General features: G+C 41.3%; 1 protein-coding gene across 1 annotated transcript in view; it reads left to right on the top strand.

Annotated features, from left to right (window-relative positions):
* Positions 1 to 1,169: 1,169 nt before the first annotated feature.
* Positions 1,170 to 15,891, top strand: part of CP (ceruloplasmin) — a 20,782-nt gene continuing 6,060 nt past the window's right edge. The window contains exons 1-13 of the mRNA XM_026855345.1: positions 1,170 to 1,694; positions 4,551 to 4,795; positions 5,880 to 6,092; positions 6,616 to 6,786; positions 7,381 to 7,635; positions 8,826 to 8,991; positions 9,971 to 10,110; positions 10,691 to 10,831; positions 10,953 to 11,164; positions 11,709 to 11,859; positions 13,665 to 13,877; positions 14,252 to 14,459; positions 15,555 to 15,694. Coding sequence (XP_026711146.1) covers positions 1,492 to 1,694; positions 4,551 to 4,795; positions 5,880 to 6,092; positions 6,616 to 6,786; positions 7,381 to 7,635; positions 8,826 to 8,991; positions 9,971 to 10,110; positions 10,691 to 10,831; positions 10,953 to 11,164; positions 11,709 to 11,859; positions 13,665 to 13,877; positions 14,252 to 14,459; positions 15,555 to 15,694 — 2,458 coding nt within the window. The 5' untranslated portion in view covers positions 1,170 to 1,491. The remainder of the gene's footprint in view (positions 1,695 to 4,550; positions 4,796 to 5,879; positions 6,093 to 6,615; positions 6,787 to 7,380; positions 7,636 to 8,825; positions 8,992 to 9,970; positions 10,111 to 10,690; positions 10,832 to 10,952; positions 11,165 to 11,708; positions 11,860 to 13,664; positions 13,878 to 14,251; positions 14,460 to 15,554; positions 15,695 to 15,891) is intronic.

Below are 15,891 nucleotides of genomic sequence, written 5' to 3'. Positions count from 1 at the left end.
TGAAATTTTTTGAGTAGTGATTAAAATTGGAGAATTATCTGTACACTGCAGTCCTAGTTAATAAGGTTTAGATTTGTATGTCATTAAAGGAAACCAGTTCTACTTTAGGTATGTTCTGAATCTTAGTCTTCTATCCAAAATAATCATATTTTTTCTGACCATTAAGAAAACAGCTTCAAAGATGATTGTGGCTATTACAGATAGTTTTAAGTTACCATACAACCAAAGATGACATTTAGAATGAGTGTGACTCATTTAGAATGAGTGTGACTGTGTCAGTGCTCAGAGTGCAGAAGAGGGTTTTTTTGAAAATTCCCAAGTGACTGAAGATATGTATTTTTTAATAGAAATCTTTACAATTCACAAGTTTACAGGTGGCTTTGTAGTCTAAAGCTTCAGACACAACCATGATGTAACAGATGTTATGCTTGAAAAAAAATGCGGTTGCAAACTTTAGGTGATTTTTAAACATACCATGTTTAAGGTCCAATTTTTTTCTTATTTTTCAATGAGATTAAAAGATACAAAACGCTTACAGAACTTGAATAAAGAAAGAGTATGGGATTCTGCACTGGGTAGTCCATTTAGATAATGGTAACAGTTAAGCTTATCTGGAACTTTATACCTCTACTGTGCTTTTAATCACTGAAGAATGTGGCTTATCCTGTCTGGTGATAGACGTGGAGGAAGATAAAACACAGGGAGTTCATTTTGTGGAGTTTCTGAGCCTCGTTTCCATTTGGGCAATACTGACAGCGCTTGGAAATGAGATGCAGACACCCCCCCCGCCTCCACCCGTGACCTTTTCATCTCCAGCTCGGGATGTCACCCCTGGTGCTAGGGCGACGTTTCCAGGGGAGCCGTGGTGGGTTATCAGGGCTCATCCCCGCGGAGCTCAGCGCCTCCGCTCTGCCCTGACAGCCGCAGCCCTCGCTCCTCGCCCGCTGGCGGCGGGGAAGGACCTGCGGGCCGGGGGTGCGGAGCGGGGAAGGGAGCCGGGCACCCCGGGGCTGCCCAGCGCTGCCCAGCGCTGCCCAGCGCTGCCCAGCGCTGCCCAGCGCCCCGTTACACCCCACCCCGGTGCTCTTCGGGGCTCTTCACCGCCCGCTTCGAAAGCGGTGTTCGTGTGCCACACCTCACAGCGATTATTCTCAGTAGTATACAAGCTATAGAGCGATAAAGATAATGAGAAATGTAATTACGGTTAAGCCTGTCAATCCACTTAAATCTACAGCACTTTCAATTCAGCTACAAGATTTACGATCCAATAACAGCACAAATGGTAATTTGCGTGATAGTAGGTTGGCAGAAATTGAAAAAATTTCTTTGAAGATTATCTGAACTGAGGAAGTTACCAGAATCATTTGTTTACTCTGGACACACAGAGACATTGTGCAACATTTTATTGTGTTCACCAAAGCAAACAGGAGTCGAGAGGGGGAGGAGTAAGGCGGGGGGACGACGGGACAAGAACACATAAAGGGAAATTGCATGTGCCCGTCCTGTGTTTTTATTTCATATTTTCTTCAGGAACGCAAAATGAAGCTTTTCTTCCTAAGTTGCTTGCTGGTCTCTTGCTGTTGCCAAGTTGGGGCAGTGAGCAGGGAGTACTACATCGGCATTAGAGAGACAGTGTGGAACTATGCACCTGGCAACACCAACATCATCTCTGGGCAGCTTTTTGCAGAAGAAGAGTAAGTAAAACAGTTTCTACTGGTTGGGTTTGGTTTTACCACGTTGTCTGCTTTAGACACTAGGGCCAGACTGAAAACCTTATGAGGGCAGTGAAATGAATGTAGGTGTCAGTGGATTTTCTGTCAGACATACACAGGAATTTTGATTTTTTTCTTGCGCTGCATGAGAATTGAGTTCCAATGGTCTGCTAATTAAAAGTATTGGAATATGTAGGGGTTTTGTGAATTTGTTGCAATGAAATGTTTACTAAGTAGAGACTAGAAAAAGACCCTTGAAAGTCTAGTCATAATTCTGAATGAATAAGATGCTAGTTCTGAAGAGAAGACTTTTGCCGTTATGTTTTTAAACACAGAAGTTTGACAAATTTAAAACTTTCCGATTGGGCACAGGTTTCCTTTTTAGATTTTATTGGCACTGGTCATTTTCACTTGTGTAGCAGCTCAGCTGGGTCCTTGCATCCAGTGGAGGAGCTGGGTTGCTTGTTACACTGCAAGAGTCCTGTACAGCATGAGAGTGGTGAGTAGGATGAGGATAGGTGTGGTGAGGAGGAGGGGAGCACCCTGAAGATATGAGTAACCAAAAAAGAAAACCCATATATAAAAGGCATCAGAGAAGTATTTGAGAGAGAAAAAAACTACCTTTTTTTTTTTTAGAGTCTTTAAAATGAAATAAAACTATACTAAAATAAAGAACAGTTAAGAGATAAATCAGAAATTGGAAAAATCTCAGAAATATAGTTATCGTTTGGTCTGTAGATGAGGGATTAGAAGATTTCCTGTGGTTTACTTTCTCTGGTGAGAGCCAACACTCAGCCACAGTCAGCCACTTCATCAGGCATGAGACACAGCAGTCAATTTTTAATTTTTTTTACTCATAAACAGAGTGACATGTAAGACCCTGACAGTGATTCAGCAGGCTGGTAATTCTGATAAATGGTGGAAGAAGGGCATCTTGTCTGAAAATTGCAGAGCTGTGTTGTAATATAAGTGACTACCATTCACTGCACTTTCACTGCTTTTCTCTGCTCTGTGACAACCTGCAGCATGTTAAGTTAATTCCAGTTTTTCAGTGGTTGTATGCCTGCAGTGGAGCTAGTCCCCTTTATCTTGCTTTTCATTTTCAGATGCTCTGATTCTTCTCCTTCTGAACCCTTCAACCATGAGGCTGTGCTTGTACAGAGGTTGATATTTATAGAGATAGGGAAGAGCAGGAGAAGAAGTGTGTGTGCCTGCTAGAAAGAATACCCTACAATTAAATGTTTAAATAGTCCAAGAAGACCCCATAACATATTTGTTTGAATTAATTTGTGGCTGAAAAGCTTCATGCACTCAGACTTTCCGTAACTGAGCCTTTACAACTAAGTTTATGCTCTCCAAATTTCATGGAGCTCTGAACTGGCATTCTACTTACACTTCAGATCTGTGCTTGCCAAGGTACAAACAATTCCGTCCCCACATTCTCAGACAGTGCTCAGCCTTGTGGAAAATGCTTTGCATTTTGGGGCATTATTAACTGGCTTCACAGTATTGCCTGCTGGGAGTATGAAACCAAGTTGGCTTGGTTTCTCATCATGTAGAAATCAGGGGGGTGCTGAACTTTAGGCAGCGTTGCCCAATCTCCCAGGATTGCCTCCTTCCAGAATAGCCTTACTTCCACGGCTAGTCCTCCTGAAATGGGCAGGGAACCACGCAGCAGTATTTGTTGTTAAAGAGGCTCTAGAGCTTGGGTTAACAGCAGTAGGCAACAGGAGCACCACTGGTTTGAACAGCCAGTGCTTCGAATTGCTCTCACCATTGGAGTTAGCCAATATAAGCACTTTCTCCATAAAAATAACTCTTCTCAAGAGACTAAAATATTTAATGGAAGATACTTGACCCTCAGCACAGGCAAAGTTTGGCTCCAATGCTGTTCCCAGCTGGTAGCTGACAGAACCTGGTGACCCCTAGCCTGTGGCTGGTGGTCCTTGGGCAGCGTGTCCATCACAGCTACATGTGTTAGAGGGGTTGATACCATGTGTAGGAAACACCATCTCCACCAGCCTCATCTTAGCTCATGGGTTAGGCTGTTTCCTTGCTAACCAAGCTCTCATTGTCAGTATAAGAGTTTCATTATTGAGAGGAGCAGTGGTCCAGCAGTTACAGCACTTAGTGATTGAGGAGGTTATTGATAATTCCCTGCTCTCATGTAACCTCTTTCTATACTCTTGAGCTGAATCTATAAAAATGAGATTTTCTTAGGGTAAATCTCTGTCAAGCTCTGAGGCTGTGGTTGTTCTTCATCTATGACTGATGAGGAAGCTGAGAGCTTGGACTCACTCCTTTCAGCACTCTGCATCCCCCTCCCCTGCCCCACACACTCTGGACCTTAGCAACACCATGTAGTTTTGCTTATGTCCAGACATCTTAAATGTATTTTACAGCTGAAAAGTCTGCTACTTATTACAATGGAGCAAGGATTATGCAGTCAACGTGATGGTGTGATAATGGAAAATACTATTTTTAACAGGCTATGGAAAATCATACAGCAATTTAAGCATGCGAGTACAAAAATTCTGAGCAGTAAGAATTATTATTTACCTTGTCCATGTGGTCTAAAATTTGCCCAGAATTGTATCAGCTACCCTTATCTTCAGTCTATCAAACAGGTAGAAAAAAATTCGTGTTGGTGCATAATATTTAATCTCCATATGGATGCGTAATTCTTCACGATAAGAGACCTGTTTGCTTCTAAATACAGATATAGCAATGCACATGCTACAGAGGCCTGGTCTTTATTTGAGACCCTACAAATTAACAGCATTCAAATATACAATGAGTATCAAACACTGCAGATGTGTCTGTGTATTTCCTTTACAGGCAGGCTGGAGTCTTTCTCAAAAACGGACCACATAGGATAGGAAGCACTTACAAGAAGGCTGTCTACACTCAGTACACTGATCATTTATATGATATAATGGTTGACAAACCTTCCTGGCTGGGTTTCTTAGGCCCTATCATTAAGGGAGAAGTTGGAGATTCTATTATTATTCACTTGAAAAACTTCGCTTCCAGAAGCTACACACTGCATCCACATGGTGTAAGATACACAAAGGAAAATGAAGGTAAGAATTCATAAAGAAGACTATTTTAGATTAACATTTCACCTGAAATAAGAGTATGTATATTTCACCTGAAATAAGGGTATAAAGGTATATAGGAGATGCAGGTATGGAGGATATCTAGAGGAAAAATTGATGGTGTTGTGAAGAAGGTATTGTTAACTTACAATTCCAGATTCTTAACACTTAATTTGTATGTACTGCATATAAGATACACAATAATTTATTAAAATGGAGATAACCATTACCAATGTACTACTTTGTACATTGGTACTGCTACTGCTTAGTAATAAATTAGTAATTAATAATAAATTAATGAGATAAAAATCTGACAGCCTTTAAGATGCATTGTAGGGGTGCTATTGGGATTAGTGGTGATTCACCCTTGCAAGAGCTGGTCTTGCTACATTCAGGTGATGGGAGATTTTCTGCACCAGACACCACCAGAATATGGCTGTTAAAAGTTTTATTAGTGGGCCTTAAAAACAGTATGTGAATTGTTGGGAATATGATGTTGTCTCAGAAACAGTCTTTAAAAGTTTTTCATTAGAAGAATTTATGAAGTATCAGTCTAACTTCTAATATTTCATGAAGATTTTCATTACAACTAATATGTGGCTTGATACAGACACATTCTGTGGGAGCAGAACAGTGTGTGATGTAGCAGTACATGCACTTATTAGAGAAATGTTTAGGGTTTTTTTTTCTGTTATTCTCATTCCAGTGACACCTGTATACCTTGAGGATGTATGCAATATTTTAGAACAGTTTCCAGGATTAATGTTTAACAAATGTTTTATAAATAATTGAATTGTTATCTTTTTATCAGAAGTACATAGTTCCCTTCTAATAAATTAAGGACTAAATTTCACATGCTATTAATTGAAGTGCTCCTTGAAATTCAAAGGTAATTGAAGAGACTCTGAAAGAGAAGGAAAAGATCTATTCACCTGACTTTATTTTAACCTGTATTCAGATGTTCAGTCCATGTTACTGCAGCATGTAGTCAACTAAAGCATGGCTGGTGCTATCCTGACACCATACTGTGAATGTGTTGTGTTAATGGTGGCTGCATCATGTTCTTCAGGTGCTTTTTATCCCGACAACACCAAAGATTTGCAAAAGAGAGATGATGCTGTTGAACCTGGCGGCCAGTACACTTACACATGGGACGTGACGGAAGATCAAGGTCCAGCTGAGGGAGATGCAGACTGCATAACCAGGGTTTACCACTCCCACATAGATGCTCCAAGAGATGTTGCTTCAGGGCTTGTTGGGCCTTTAATAATTTGCAGGAAAGGTAAACCATAAATAAATAAATAAATAAATACACATGCAAGGTGATTGGTAATGGTTATCAATAAATACTCATGAAATAATTTACTGGAAAAGGAGAATATTACAGTTAATTTTGAAATAGCAGCCTTTTGTCTTCTCAATTAGCAGCCTTTCAATAGTATAGAAAGTAGTTTGATTTTGTGTGTGACAGCAAATATAGTTTGCAGAATATTTTGTCCACAAATCCATATGGATGAGATGTGTTCATGCTAGTAATGCAAAAGGATATGTAAATACTGATATGAGAAACAGATTTACTGTAATCTTATCACATGCGATATCTATTGTTCGTAAAGTTATTTTAAAGTATCTATCAAAACCAATTTTTGTTTTCTGAGTGTGTCTGTGAGTTTATGTGTACACTCATACTCAAGAAAAGTGGCAAAATGTCAAGTAGAAAGTGACCAGCCCTACTGATACTACACTTAAAACTGATGAAAAAATGTCAGTTGCCAAAGATTTGAATGTACTGCTTTCTTTTTCAGATACAATGAATAAAGGCAATGATGAACACTTTGCTGAATTTATCCTTATGTTCTCTGTGATGGATGAAAATCTCAGTTGGTATCTAGAGGATAATATCAGGACATACTGTTCTGAGCCTTCCAAAGTTGACACAGATGACGAGGACTTCCAGGAAAGCAATAAAATGCACTGTGAGAGAACATTATATTAATGTTGCTTGTCATTAGTATGGTGGAGTAATATTTCCATATGTTGTCTCTCTTAAAGATGAGCTGTAGAGAATTTTTTTTTTTTTTCCCCTAAGCAGGGCTTTTTCTGGAAGGATTGAGAAAGATCTTTTTAAACACAAAAAATATTAAAAAGTGATGGCAAATATTGTACAATCAAACCTTTGGAGTTGTCATATAAAATTCTTAGCGGCCAAGAACTTCTTTGAAAGTGTAGTTTCCCAGGTGCTCTAAATAGACTTATGTTACTTTATTCTGGTTTTTAGTCCTGAACTCTGTGCTATAATACCACAGGTTAGAAAACCAGTTTTTACTGTTAGTGTCAACAAAGAAGATACCTTTGGCTCTGATGAGGATTCCAGAATCATAGCAGGAACTGCTGGTCATGCAGGTAGTTGTGCAGATGAATTGTGTGTCTGATATTGGCACACTTTCAAAGGTGCAGTTTTCTTTTGAGCCTCTTTCTATTTCGAAGAATAGAGCAATGGTTGTATGATATCTGCTTTTGAAGAAAAGATCCTAAGGTCTGTGAATGTAACTGAATAACATTTCTTCTAGCAATCAATGGGTATATGTATGGATACCTCCCAAACCTCACAATGTGTGTGGAAGATAAGGTAAAATGGCATCTTTTTGGCATGGGTAATGAAGCTGATATCCATTCCGCCTACTTTCATGGACAGACCTTAATAGAAAGGCATCATCGAGTGGACACCATTAACCTCTTCCCAGCCACGTTTATTGATGCTGTCATGGTGCCAAGGCATTCTGGGGAATGGCTGCTCAGCTGCCAGGTGAACGACCATATCGAAGGTACAGAACAAGTTCCAGTGGTGAGAATATTTTTAGCTTGAGCTAACAGTTTCCTGAGTCACTTTAGCAGTACTCCTGACCTGGTCATATACCAGACGATGTTCTCCTCTAGGTAACAGGATTCTTATGGTAATTGAAATGCCTAGAGGTGTGTTAGATGGGCTTGAGCATGTAGCTACGGAACTCAAGGAAATTCTTGTCTGTATAGAAATCGTTATCAGTTGGCAGCAATTGGCACAGCTGCACTTTTGCAAGTCTCAACTGTAGATAAATCATAGCATGACATTTGCCTCTTACTGAAGGTAATTAATCACAATTTTCTGTTTGCCAACAAAAAAGTTTGGGCTCATGCCATGTTTGGGCAAGGGGCAGAGGACAGGCAGGCTAACGTCTGCTGGCAAAGATGTGTTCTGGAAAGGGCATTGACTAATAAGCAGAGATAATCTGCATTTCTCTTCCCTGTATCTTCCATATTTCCAGTGTTTGATAACTATATGAAACATTTAAAAGCTAATTCCACACTTTTCCATGATCTATATCTCTGTGATTTAGAGAATTTGTCATAGAAGTGGGAAGGAATGCAGAACTCAAAATCTCTCCAGAATTTGAAAATTCTGATATACAAAAGAGTATGTTTAACCTACAGATTCAACTACTCAGAGGTTATACGTTTTGAAATAGCTATCACATCAAGCAGCATCCTGGGCAAGATTAAATCCTACAAATTGGCCTAATCCATAGCTGTAAAAGGGTTCTCTTTATTAAATTATTTGTATCGCCAACAAGCGGATTTTCTAGCATACTTTTCTGCTAGGGTGCAGAGACTCAGGAGTCTCCCAAGTAAGCTGTTGATTAGATTTAGAGGGAAGATGGTCAGTCTGGTAGCACCTGGCCTTGCCTGAAGTGCTGACTGACAGCACTGCTTCCTCTCCACCCTAATCTTATCTGTAACTACCACATCAGGTGCAACTTTACAAGATGAATGCACTTTACCACACCTCTCTGCCTACTGTAAATACCATGGCTGTGCATGCTTTTATATCATTCATCTTCCTTTTCGTCTGTGATTTGCATCTCTATCAAAGGTATGGGGCTTCTTCAGGGAAGAGAAGTGCTGGTGGAAGTAGGGAAAGCAAAAACAAAGTGCAGTTCCTTCTCCCTAGTTTTCTCTACTTCCTCGTTTTTTTCAGGTGGTATGCAGGCCCTTTTTAAAGTAAAAGATTGTAGGAAATCCACAACAGATCACAATGAGAGTACAAAGATAAGACAGTACTTCATTGCTGCTGAAGAGATCATCTGGAATTATGGCCCATCTGCAATGAACCATTTTACAGGACAAGAATTAACTGCTGACAGGTAAATGCTTCTAATTAAAGAAGTTTTACTTTTCAAGCAGAATTGATATAAACATGGTAAATAAGGTAAGCCATATGGTAGAACTGACTTTTAAGTAGAATTTCTCATTGACCTCACCTCTGCTTAAATATTAATGCTAGGATAAATATCAGACCAAATTAGGTTTTTTGTTTTCTCTGTTATCTTACTATAAATTTTGCTTGTTGGTAGTTTCACTGGGATGAAGGTGATTTGTAATGTCATATGTAGGCAGTGACCTCAGATGATTCAAGATGGTCGATTATTCTGAGTTAGAGAGCAAAGCTAGGAATTCATGATCATTTCTTTACCTGATGAAGATCGTGCCAACAGCATCTCAATTAGCAAACAACTCGCTTGAGGTAGCTTTGCCCTGTGCTTACATATTTAAGACCTGGATCAAATCACTGAATGCATTGATTCCTCAGATTTTTAATCTATGAGATAGAGAATACCTACCTGCTCCACAAGGGATCAGTCGCAGTTCATTGTCTGAATAGTGCTTTTAAAACACTGAAAGGTCATTTTTTGAAGAGTAAAAGTGTAGACTAAAAAGTGTAGATTAAATGTTCTCACTTTCTATTTAGGTGTTACATATTCTTGGTGTTTGTATCTACTGTTGTTGAATTATTTGTAACTTTTATTAAAAAGAAGAGTAAACTCCAGGTTACAAAATGCTGACTAGCAATCACTGTTGATGAGTCTCTAAGCACACTGGCTTTATGAGGGCAACACAGCACAGTGTCTTTTTCTTAAAGATAATTTAGTGAAGGATAATGGATTCCTGCACATCCTTATAAGGAACTGCATAGGAGTGTGCAGCCAGATCACTGAAAGGAGTCCCTAAAGGCAAACGCAGAACATCATACCTCCGAAAATGGGGTTGACATCCTGACTGACTTTGTGAAGCTGACTGTTGTGACTTGAACTGTTTGCATCTATTGCATTTTCTTCTACATAGTGAATCTCGCATCTTTTTTGAACAAAGTGAGACAAGAATTGGTGGCTCTTATAAAAAAGCCATTTACAAAGAATACACTGATGGTTCTTTCACTGAACATAAAAAAAGACTCACAGAGGAAGCACATCTTGGACTCTTAGGTAAGATACATAAAATTATTTCACGGCAAAGATTTATGAGAGAAAACTCAGTTGCACTGGTGAGCCAGCAGTCCCCTCCGCAGGAGGAGCCCTCAGCTCTCCCTGCCACCTGTGGATGCTGGTGCCTGGGGCTTCCTCCAGGAGACACCACAGGGTGCAAGGAAGCTCTTGAAGGTTGTACTATGGTGGTCCCCAGTTTGCCTGTGGCAGTATGCCATAGTCTCCAAGGGCGAGGCTCTGAATTACAAGGCCAGGCTAGGCAGGTCTAGCCCTCTTTATAACGTGCTGCTCCTGGTGCGGCTCTGGACTGAGACTGAGGGTGGTGCTGATACCTGCAGGTCCCTTCCCAAAGGGAGGAGCTGTCCTGCCTGTCCCTGGGCCTCCATGAGGAACTCGAGTGGAGCAGCCCAGTGGCTGCTGGGCTGCCAGGGGATTCAGGCCGTGTGCCAGAGACCACAGCGGCCCAGGGGCAGCTCCCCTCGAGGGGAGACGCCACCAGCATCAATGGCTCCCAGCTCAGGGTGAGCTGTGCGTTGCTTGATGGAAACACCTTGTAATTAGACCACGTGCTCTCTTCTAGGACCTGTTATCAAGGCTGAAGTGGGCGAGAGCATCAGAGTGACCTTCCGAAACAATGCCAGCCATCCATTTAGCATTCAGCCCCACGGCGTGAGTTACCACAAGAGTGATGAGGGGGCGTCCTACGGTGCTGCCTCCAGAGGTGCGCCCGGGCAGGAGCCTGCCGGCACCAGAGCACAAGCTCTCCAAGTGCTGATGTCCTGTGGGTGCTCAGACAAACAGTGGCCATTAGGCATGAAACCTGATGCTGATTTTTGTAATAGGTATGGAATCTCCAGCCTCTCATGTGAGTCCTGGTGCTACATTTACGTATGAGTGGAATGTGCCAGAAGATGTGGGCCCCACAGACCAAGATCCAGACTGTTTGACGTGGCTTTATTACTCAGCTGTGGATGCAGTCAGAGATACCAGTTCTGGCCTCGTGGGTCCTCTCCTGGTGTGCAGAAAAGGAGCGCTGCTTCCTTCTGGGCAACAGGTCAGTCAAGTCAGTTCAAGAAGAAAAATCACTGTAGCTGAATCTCACCTTCTGAATTGTGCCCTCAGGGCCTGCCACATTAATGACCACTCAGTACCACCCTGTCTGCACATAAATGAAGCATAATGAATACATAAAATGAAGCATTTTTTTCTTAAAAAAGAAAAAAGAAAAAAAAAGGCAACATTGGTCTGGCTATAGATAGACAGACACTGTATTGTGAAACCGCCATCACAGTGAGCAACCACTGGTATTCAAGTCTCAGCTAGGATGAGAATGACTAGAAAATGTAGAGACTTTAAAAGTCAAACCACACATTAATTTCTGGAGGTGGTTTCTGCTTGTAGAAGGAGCATTAGCAGCAGATATCTAGTCACCAGATACAGCAATTGGAGAATTTTGAGATTATCAGAATGAAGTATCAGTGTATGCATCTATCCTACTTCATGAGTTATACTTTTAAATTATTATGTGCATAGAATTTTTTTCCTGACATTTTCTGTTCATTTATTTCTATTTTTCTTTCTGCTATTTCTTCTCACAGAAAAATGTGAACATCGAATTTTTTTTACTTGCCACAGTATTTGATGAGAATCTGAGCTGGTACTTGGATGACAATATTTTGATGTTTACACTGAATCCTAATAAAATCGACAAAGATGATGAGGACTTCCAGGAATCTAACAAAATGCACTGTAAGAAAATTATTAGCCAAATATTCATTTCTACAATAAGGTTTTTACTTCTGTGGTCTCATGTTGGAGACTGAGAAACTGTATAGTAGCAGAGACATTTCCTTTCCATTGGAAACAAACCCATGTTTGAATGCAATTCCATTTCAGCTAAACGTGGTAGTTCAGAGTATAACACCAGCTGTCCAGTGCCTTGCCTGCCAGTTGAGCATTTAGCACTGTTATGTACACTTTGAGCAGGTGGAGGAATTAAGTCTGTGACCCATGTGCAACTCCTAAGAGTGCAACCAGGCAGCAAGAGAAAACTGATGATGCAGATGATGTAGCTGAAAGGAGGATTTCCACAGACTGTCTGAGGCTGTCGGGGAGCTCTGTATGTCGTCTGGCCTGACCCCCTGCTCAGGCAGGGCCACCCAGAGCCCGGTGCCCAGGACCATGTCCAGACGGCTTCTGAACACCTCCAGGGCTGGAGACTCCGCCACCTCCCTGGGCAGCCTGTGCACAGTGACAAAGTGCTTCCTGGTGCTCCGAGGGACCCTCCTGTGTGTTGGTGTGTGCCCATGGCCGCCGGTCCCGTCCCTGGGCACCCCTGGGAAGAGCCTGGCTGCGTCCCCGATGCACCCTCCCTGCTGGGGTCTGTATCGTTGGTGAGATCCCCTGAGCCTTCTCCTCTGCAGCCTGAAACAGCCCCAGCCCTCTCGGCTGTTCCCCGCAGCAGAGATGCTGCTTGTCCCTTCATCATCCTTGTGGCCCTTTGCTGGACTCTCTCCAGTACACCCATGTCTCTTGTACTGGGGAGCCCAGCACTGGGCGCAGTGGCCTCTCCAGTGCTGAGGGGAAGGATCCCCTCCCGGAGCTGCTGGCCGTGCCTCGCCTCATGCAGCCCACGATACCGCTGGCCCTTGCAGCAAGGGCACATTGCTGGCTCATGTTCAGCTCGGAGCCCACCAGGACCCCGGGTCCTTTTCTGCCAAGCTGCTTTCTGGCTCGATTTGCCTGCAGCATTTCTACACCAGCAGCTGCAATCTGACCTTCAGCATCTGACCTGGCAACGCACCTCCTAACGCAGCCCAAGACACCATTAGCCTTCTCTGTGGGACATTGCTGGCTTGTTCTGTGTCTGTGGCTGAGTCTGGATTCTTTTGCTGGTAGTGTGGCCCCTTAGAGCGCAAATCTTTGCTTCTTTAATAGGCAGAGCTGAGTTTCACACTGATCATATTTTGGTACTGTAGAAATGCCTTTCAAGTTTCATGTGAAAGAACGTTTTTATCTTCAGTACCTAGTCCTGCAAATAAATCCTAAACCTATTTTGTGTTCTTTCTTAAATTTTGCCCTTAGAGGCATGCCTGCTATTTACAGAGCCTTGATACTGAGCATTCAGTGGTACCAGACCTAGGCTTTGAAAGTTTTGCACAGAAATAGCTAGAAAAGATTAGTAACTCAGACTAAAAACCACTTCAGGTGGATTGTCTCTGCTGTGTGGCAGGAGGGTCTTGCAGGGTATAAAGTAGGATGCTTTATGCATCCTGCACACTTGACAGGCATGAAGCAGTGGAAGTTCCGTTAGTGAAGTCAGCTACTAGTGCTTTAGACATTGAAAAGGAGAACTGTTAGAAGTTGTTTTTAAACACTGGGGTTTAAAGGTTGTTTTACTTGAATTGATTCTCTAGTTTTGTTGATGTGGTATTTCATCATTGACATTTCTGTCACTCTAAGGCATCTTATTACATCTGCAGTCTGTATTATTTAATCTGTATTGCAGAATTAATATGTTAATCAAGGTGGGTTTTGCTTCCTCAAATCTACAGCCATTAATGGTTATATGTACGGAAATCAGCCTGGTCTGGAGATGTGTAAAGGAAGTGTGGTTTCCTGGCATTTGATGGGCTTGGGGTCAGAAGTCGATGTCCATGGGATATACTTTTCAGAAAACACATTCGTAACTAAAGGAACGAGAAGGGATACAGCAAATTTGTTTCCACATACATTTCTTACAGCTATTATGAAGCCTGATTCTGAAGGTAAAGGTCTTGTTTAAAAATTCTGTTACTAGTTTAGAAAATGTTTACCTATGAACATTTTACGCCTAAAGCTTTAAATAACTGGTATTTTGATCCTTTGGGTGCTAAAACTGCGTACAGCTGTGTTTGAAGTGCAGCAAACTTGTGTTCATAGGATGGAAGCTCTTAATGCTAAAGCCTTCTTTTTTCTAGCTTCTATGTATGCTGAATTTTATTACCACAAGTAGCCATACTACACAGAGAATTTGGATCTTATACGAGCAATAGCCTGTGTCTCAGTCTCTAAACACTAAAACAACATAGGTAATACAATCTCAGGATCTACCAGTAACAGATTTTTGTCCTCAAATCTTTGTTTCTTGTGTGACCTCTAGGAGTTTTTGAAGTGTCGTGCCTGACAACAGATCACTACACAGGGGGCATGAAACAGAACTACAAAGTGAAACAGTGCCATTGGTGGAATGTGGATCTATCTATGTATTTGCATGAAAAGACTTACTATATTGCTGCAGTGGAAGTCGAGTGGGACTATTCTCCTAACAGGACATGGGAATTTGAGCGGCATCAACACCACGAGGAAAGGTACTTTGCAATATACATAAAGGAAAAAAATGCAAAAGAACAACTCGCTTCTCTGAACATTTTCTGCCACCAGGCATTTCTAAACACACTTTCTTTGCATATGTATGTTTAGGGCTCACTAGAATTTGTGGTCCTTCTCCAGTAATGTTGCCATGTAACCATGAGCCAGACAGCATGATGTTCATGAAATGGTCCAGCATAAATCTCCTGCAGGGCAGCTGCAGATTTTCATGAATCTCGGATAGTGCATGTGCATTTATTCACTGATGTTAATACCATCCTTGATGTGGAATGGTTAAAATGTTCATGAAGTTCTAGATATGACTATACTTTGTCCTGATATTACTTAAAATTTGTAACATGTCTTTGTCTCATATTTATCTGTACTCAAAGGTTCTTTTTCTCTCCTCTGTTTCATCAGCTTAGACAAGATAAATCCATGACTGAATCCATTCACTATGAAGCTTCACACCTTGGTGTTTTATTCCCAGTATTTTAATCTCAATGAGAGGGAACTAACTTTTTTTTTTTAATTGACTTTTATTTTCTTCTTTTTCCTCAGCTTGATAGCACATTTCCTTGTCCTCCACACCATAGTGGAATCTGTTACAGTTCTAAGCACAAGTAATATGGACTGTGCTGTTATCAGACTTTTTTTCCTCACTTTCTCCAGCCCCCGTGATCTCAGCAGAGAATCAGTCCCTCACATTTCATTTCAGCAAGGCACTGAAGCTTCACAAGTTTCAGGTTTCACTTGAGACCTACAGAAGTCACTGAGAGCTCTATTTTTCAGAACGCAAGTTGCTGGTGGTGCAATCTGAAATATCTGCCAGGCCAAACACTCAGCATTCTCTCAAATACTTCATAGACTTGGTCTATTTATAATGTTTTTTTAACCATCCAGGTTAAGAGAAGCCTCCCATCTTAACCAGAACATTTTCATGTTGAAGGTACCAGGTGGTCTATGAGATTACTGTTTCACTCAGCCGGATTTTTCTTTGATGGTTAATTGACACACCTGCAAAAGATGTTCTAAAATACATACAGAAATGTACAATGTAATAACTTACTTGCTTTTTTTTTTCTTTTTCTCAGCCCTGGCAATCCATTTTTAAATAAAGAAGACAAATTCATTGGCTCAAAATACAAAAAAGTAGTATATCGTGAATACACCGATCAGACGTTCAGTACTCCCAAAAACAGAGCAGAGCAGCAGCAGCACCTGGAAATTCAAGGTATAGTCATCGAAGTTCAGTTTTGAAACTGGAAAAAATGCAGGGAAGCAAACCAAGAAGATACTATTTGAATAATGTTGGTTCTACCCACCCAAAGTGCCTAAACCTACACAGAATTGCTACTTTTATGATGGTGCCCTGCAAGATTACATTGCTTGCTTTACAAGAATGAAAACCTTCTGGTTTGATACCTGACC

Source organism: Athene cunicularia (genome assembly GCF_003259725.1).
Source record: "Athene cunicularia isolate RWA chromosome 9 unlocalized genomic scaffold, athCun1 chr9_part1, whole genome shotgun sequence".
Lineage (NCBI taxonomy): Eukaryota > Metazoa > Chordata > Aves > Strigiformes > Strigidae > Athene > Athene cunicularia.
The sequence above is the reverse complement of the archived record's forward strand: the minus strand, read 5'-3'. Positions and strand labels throughout refer to the sequence as shown.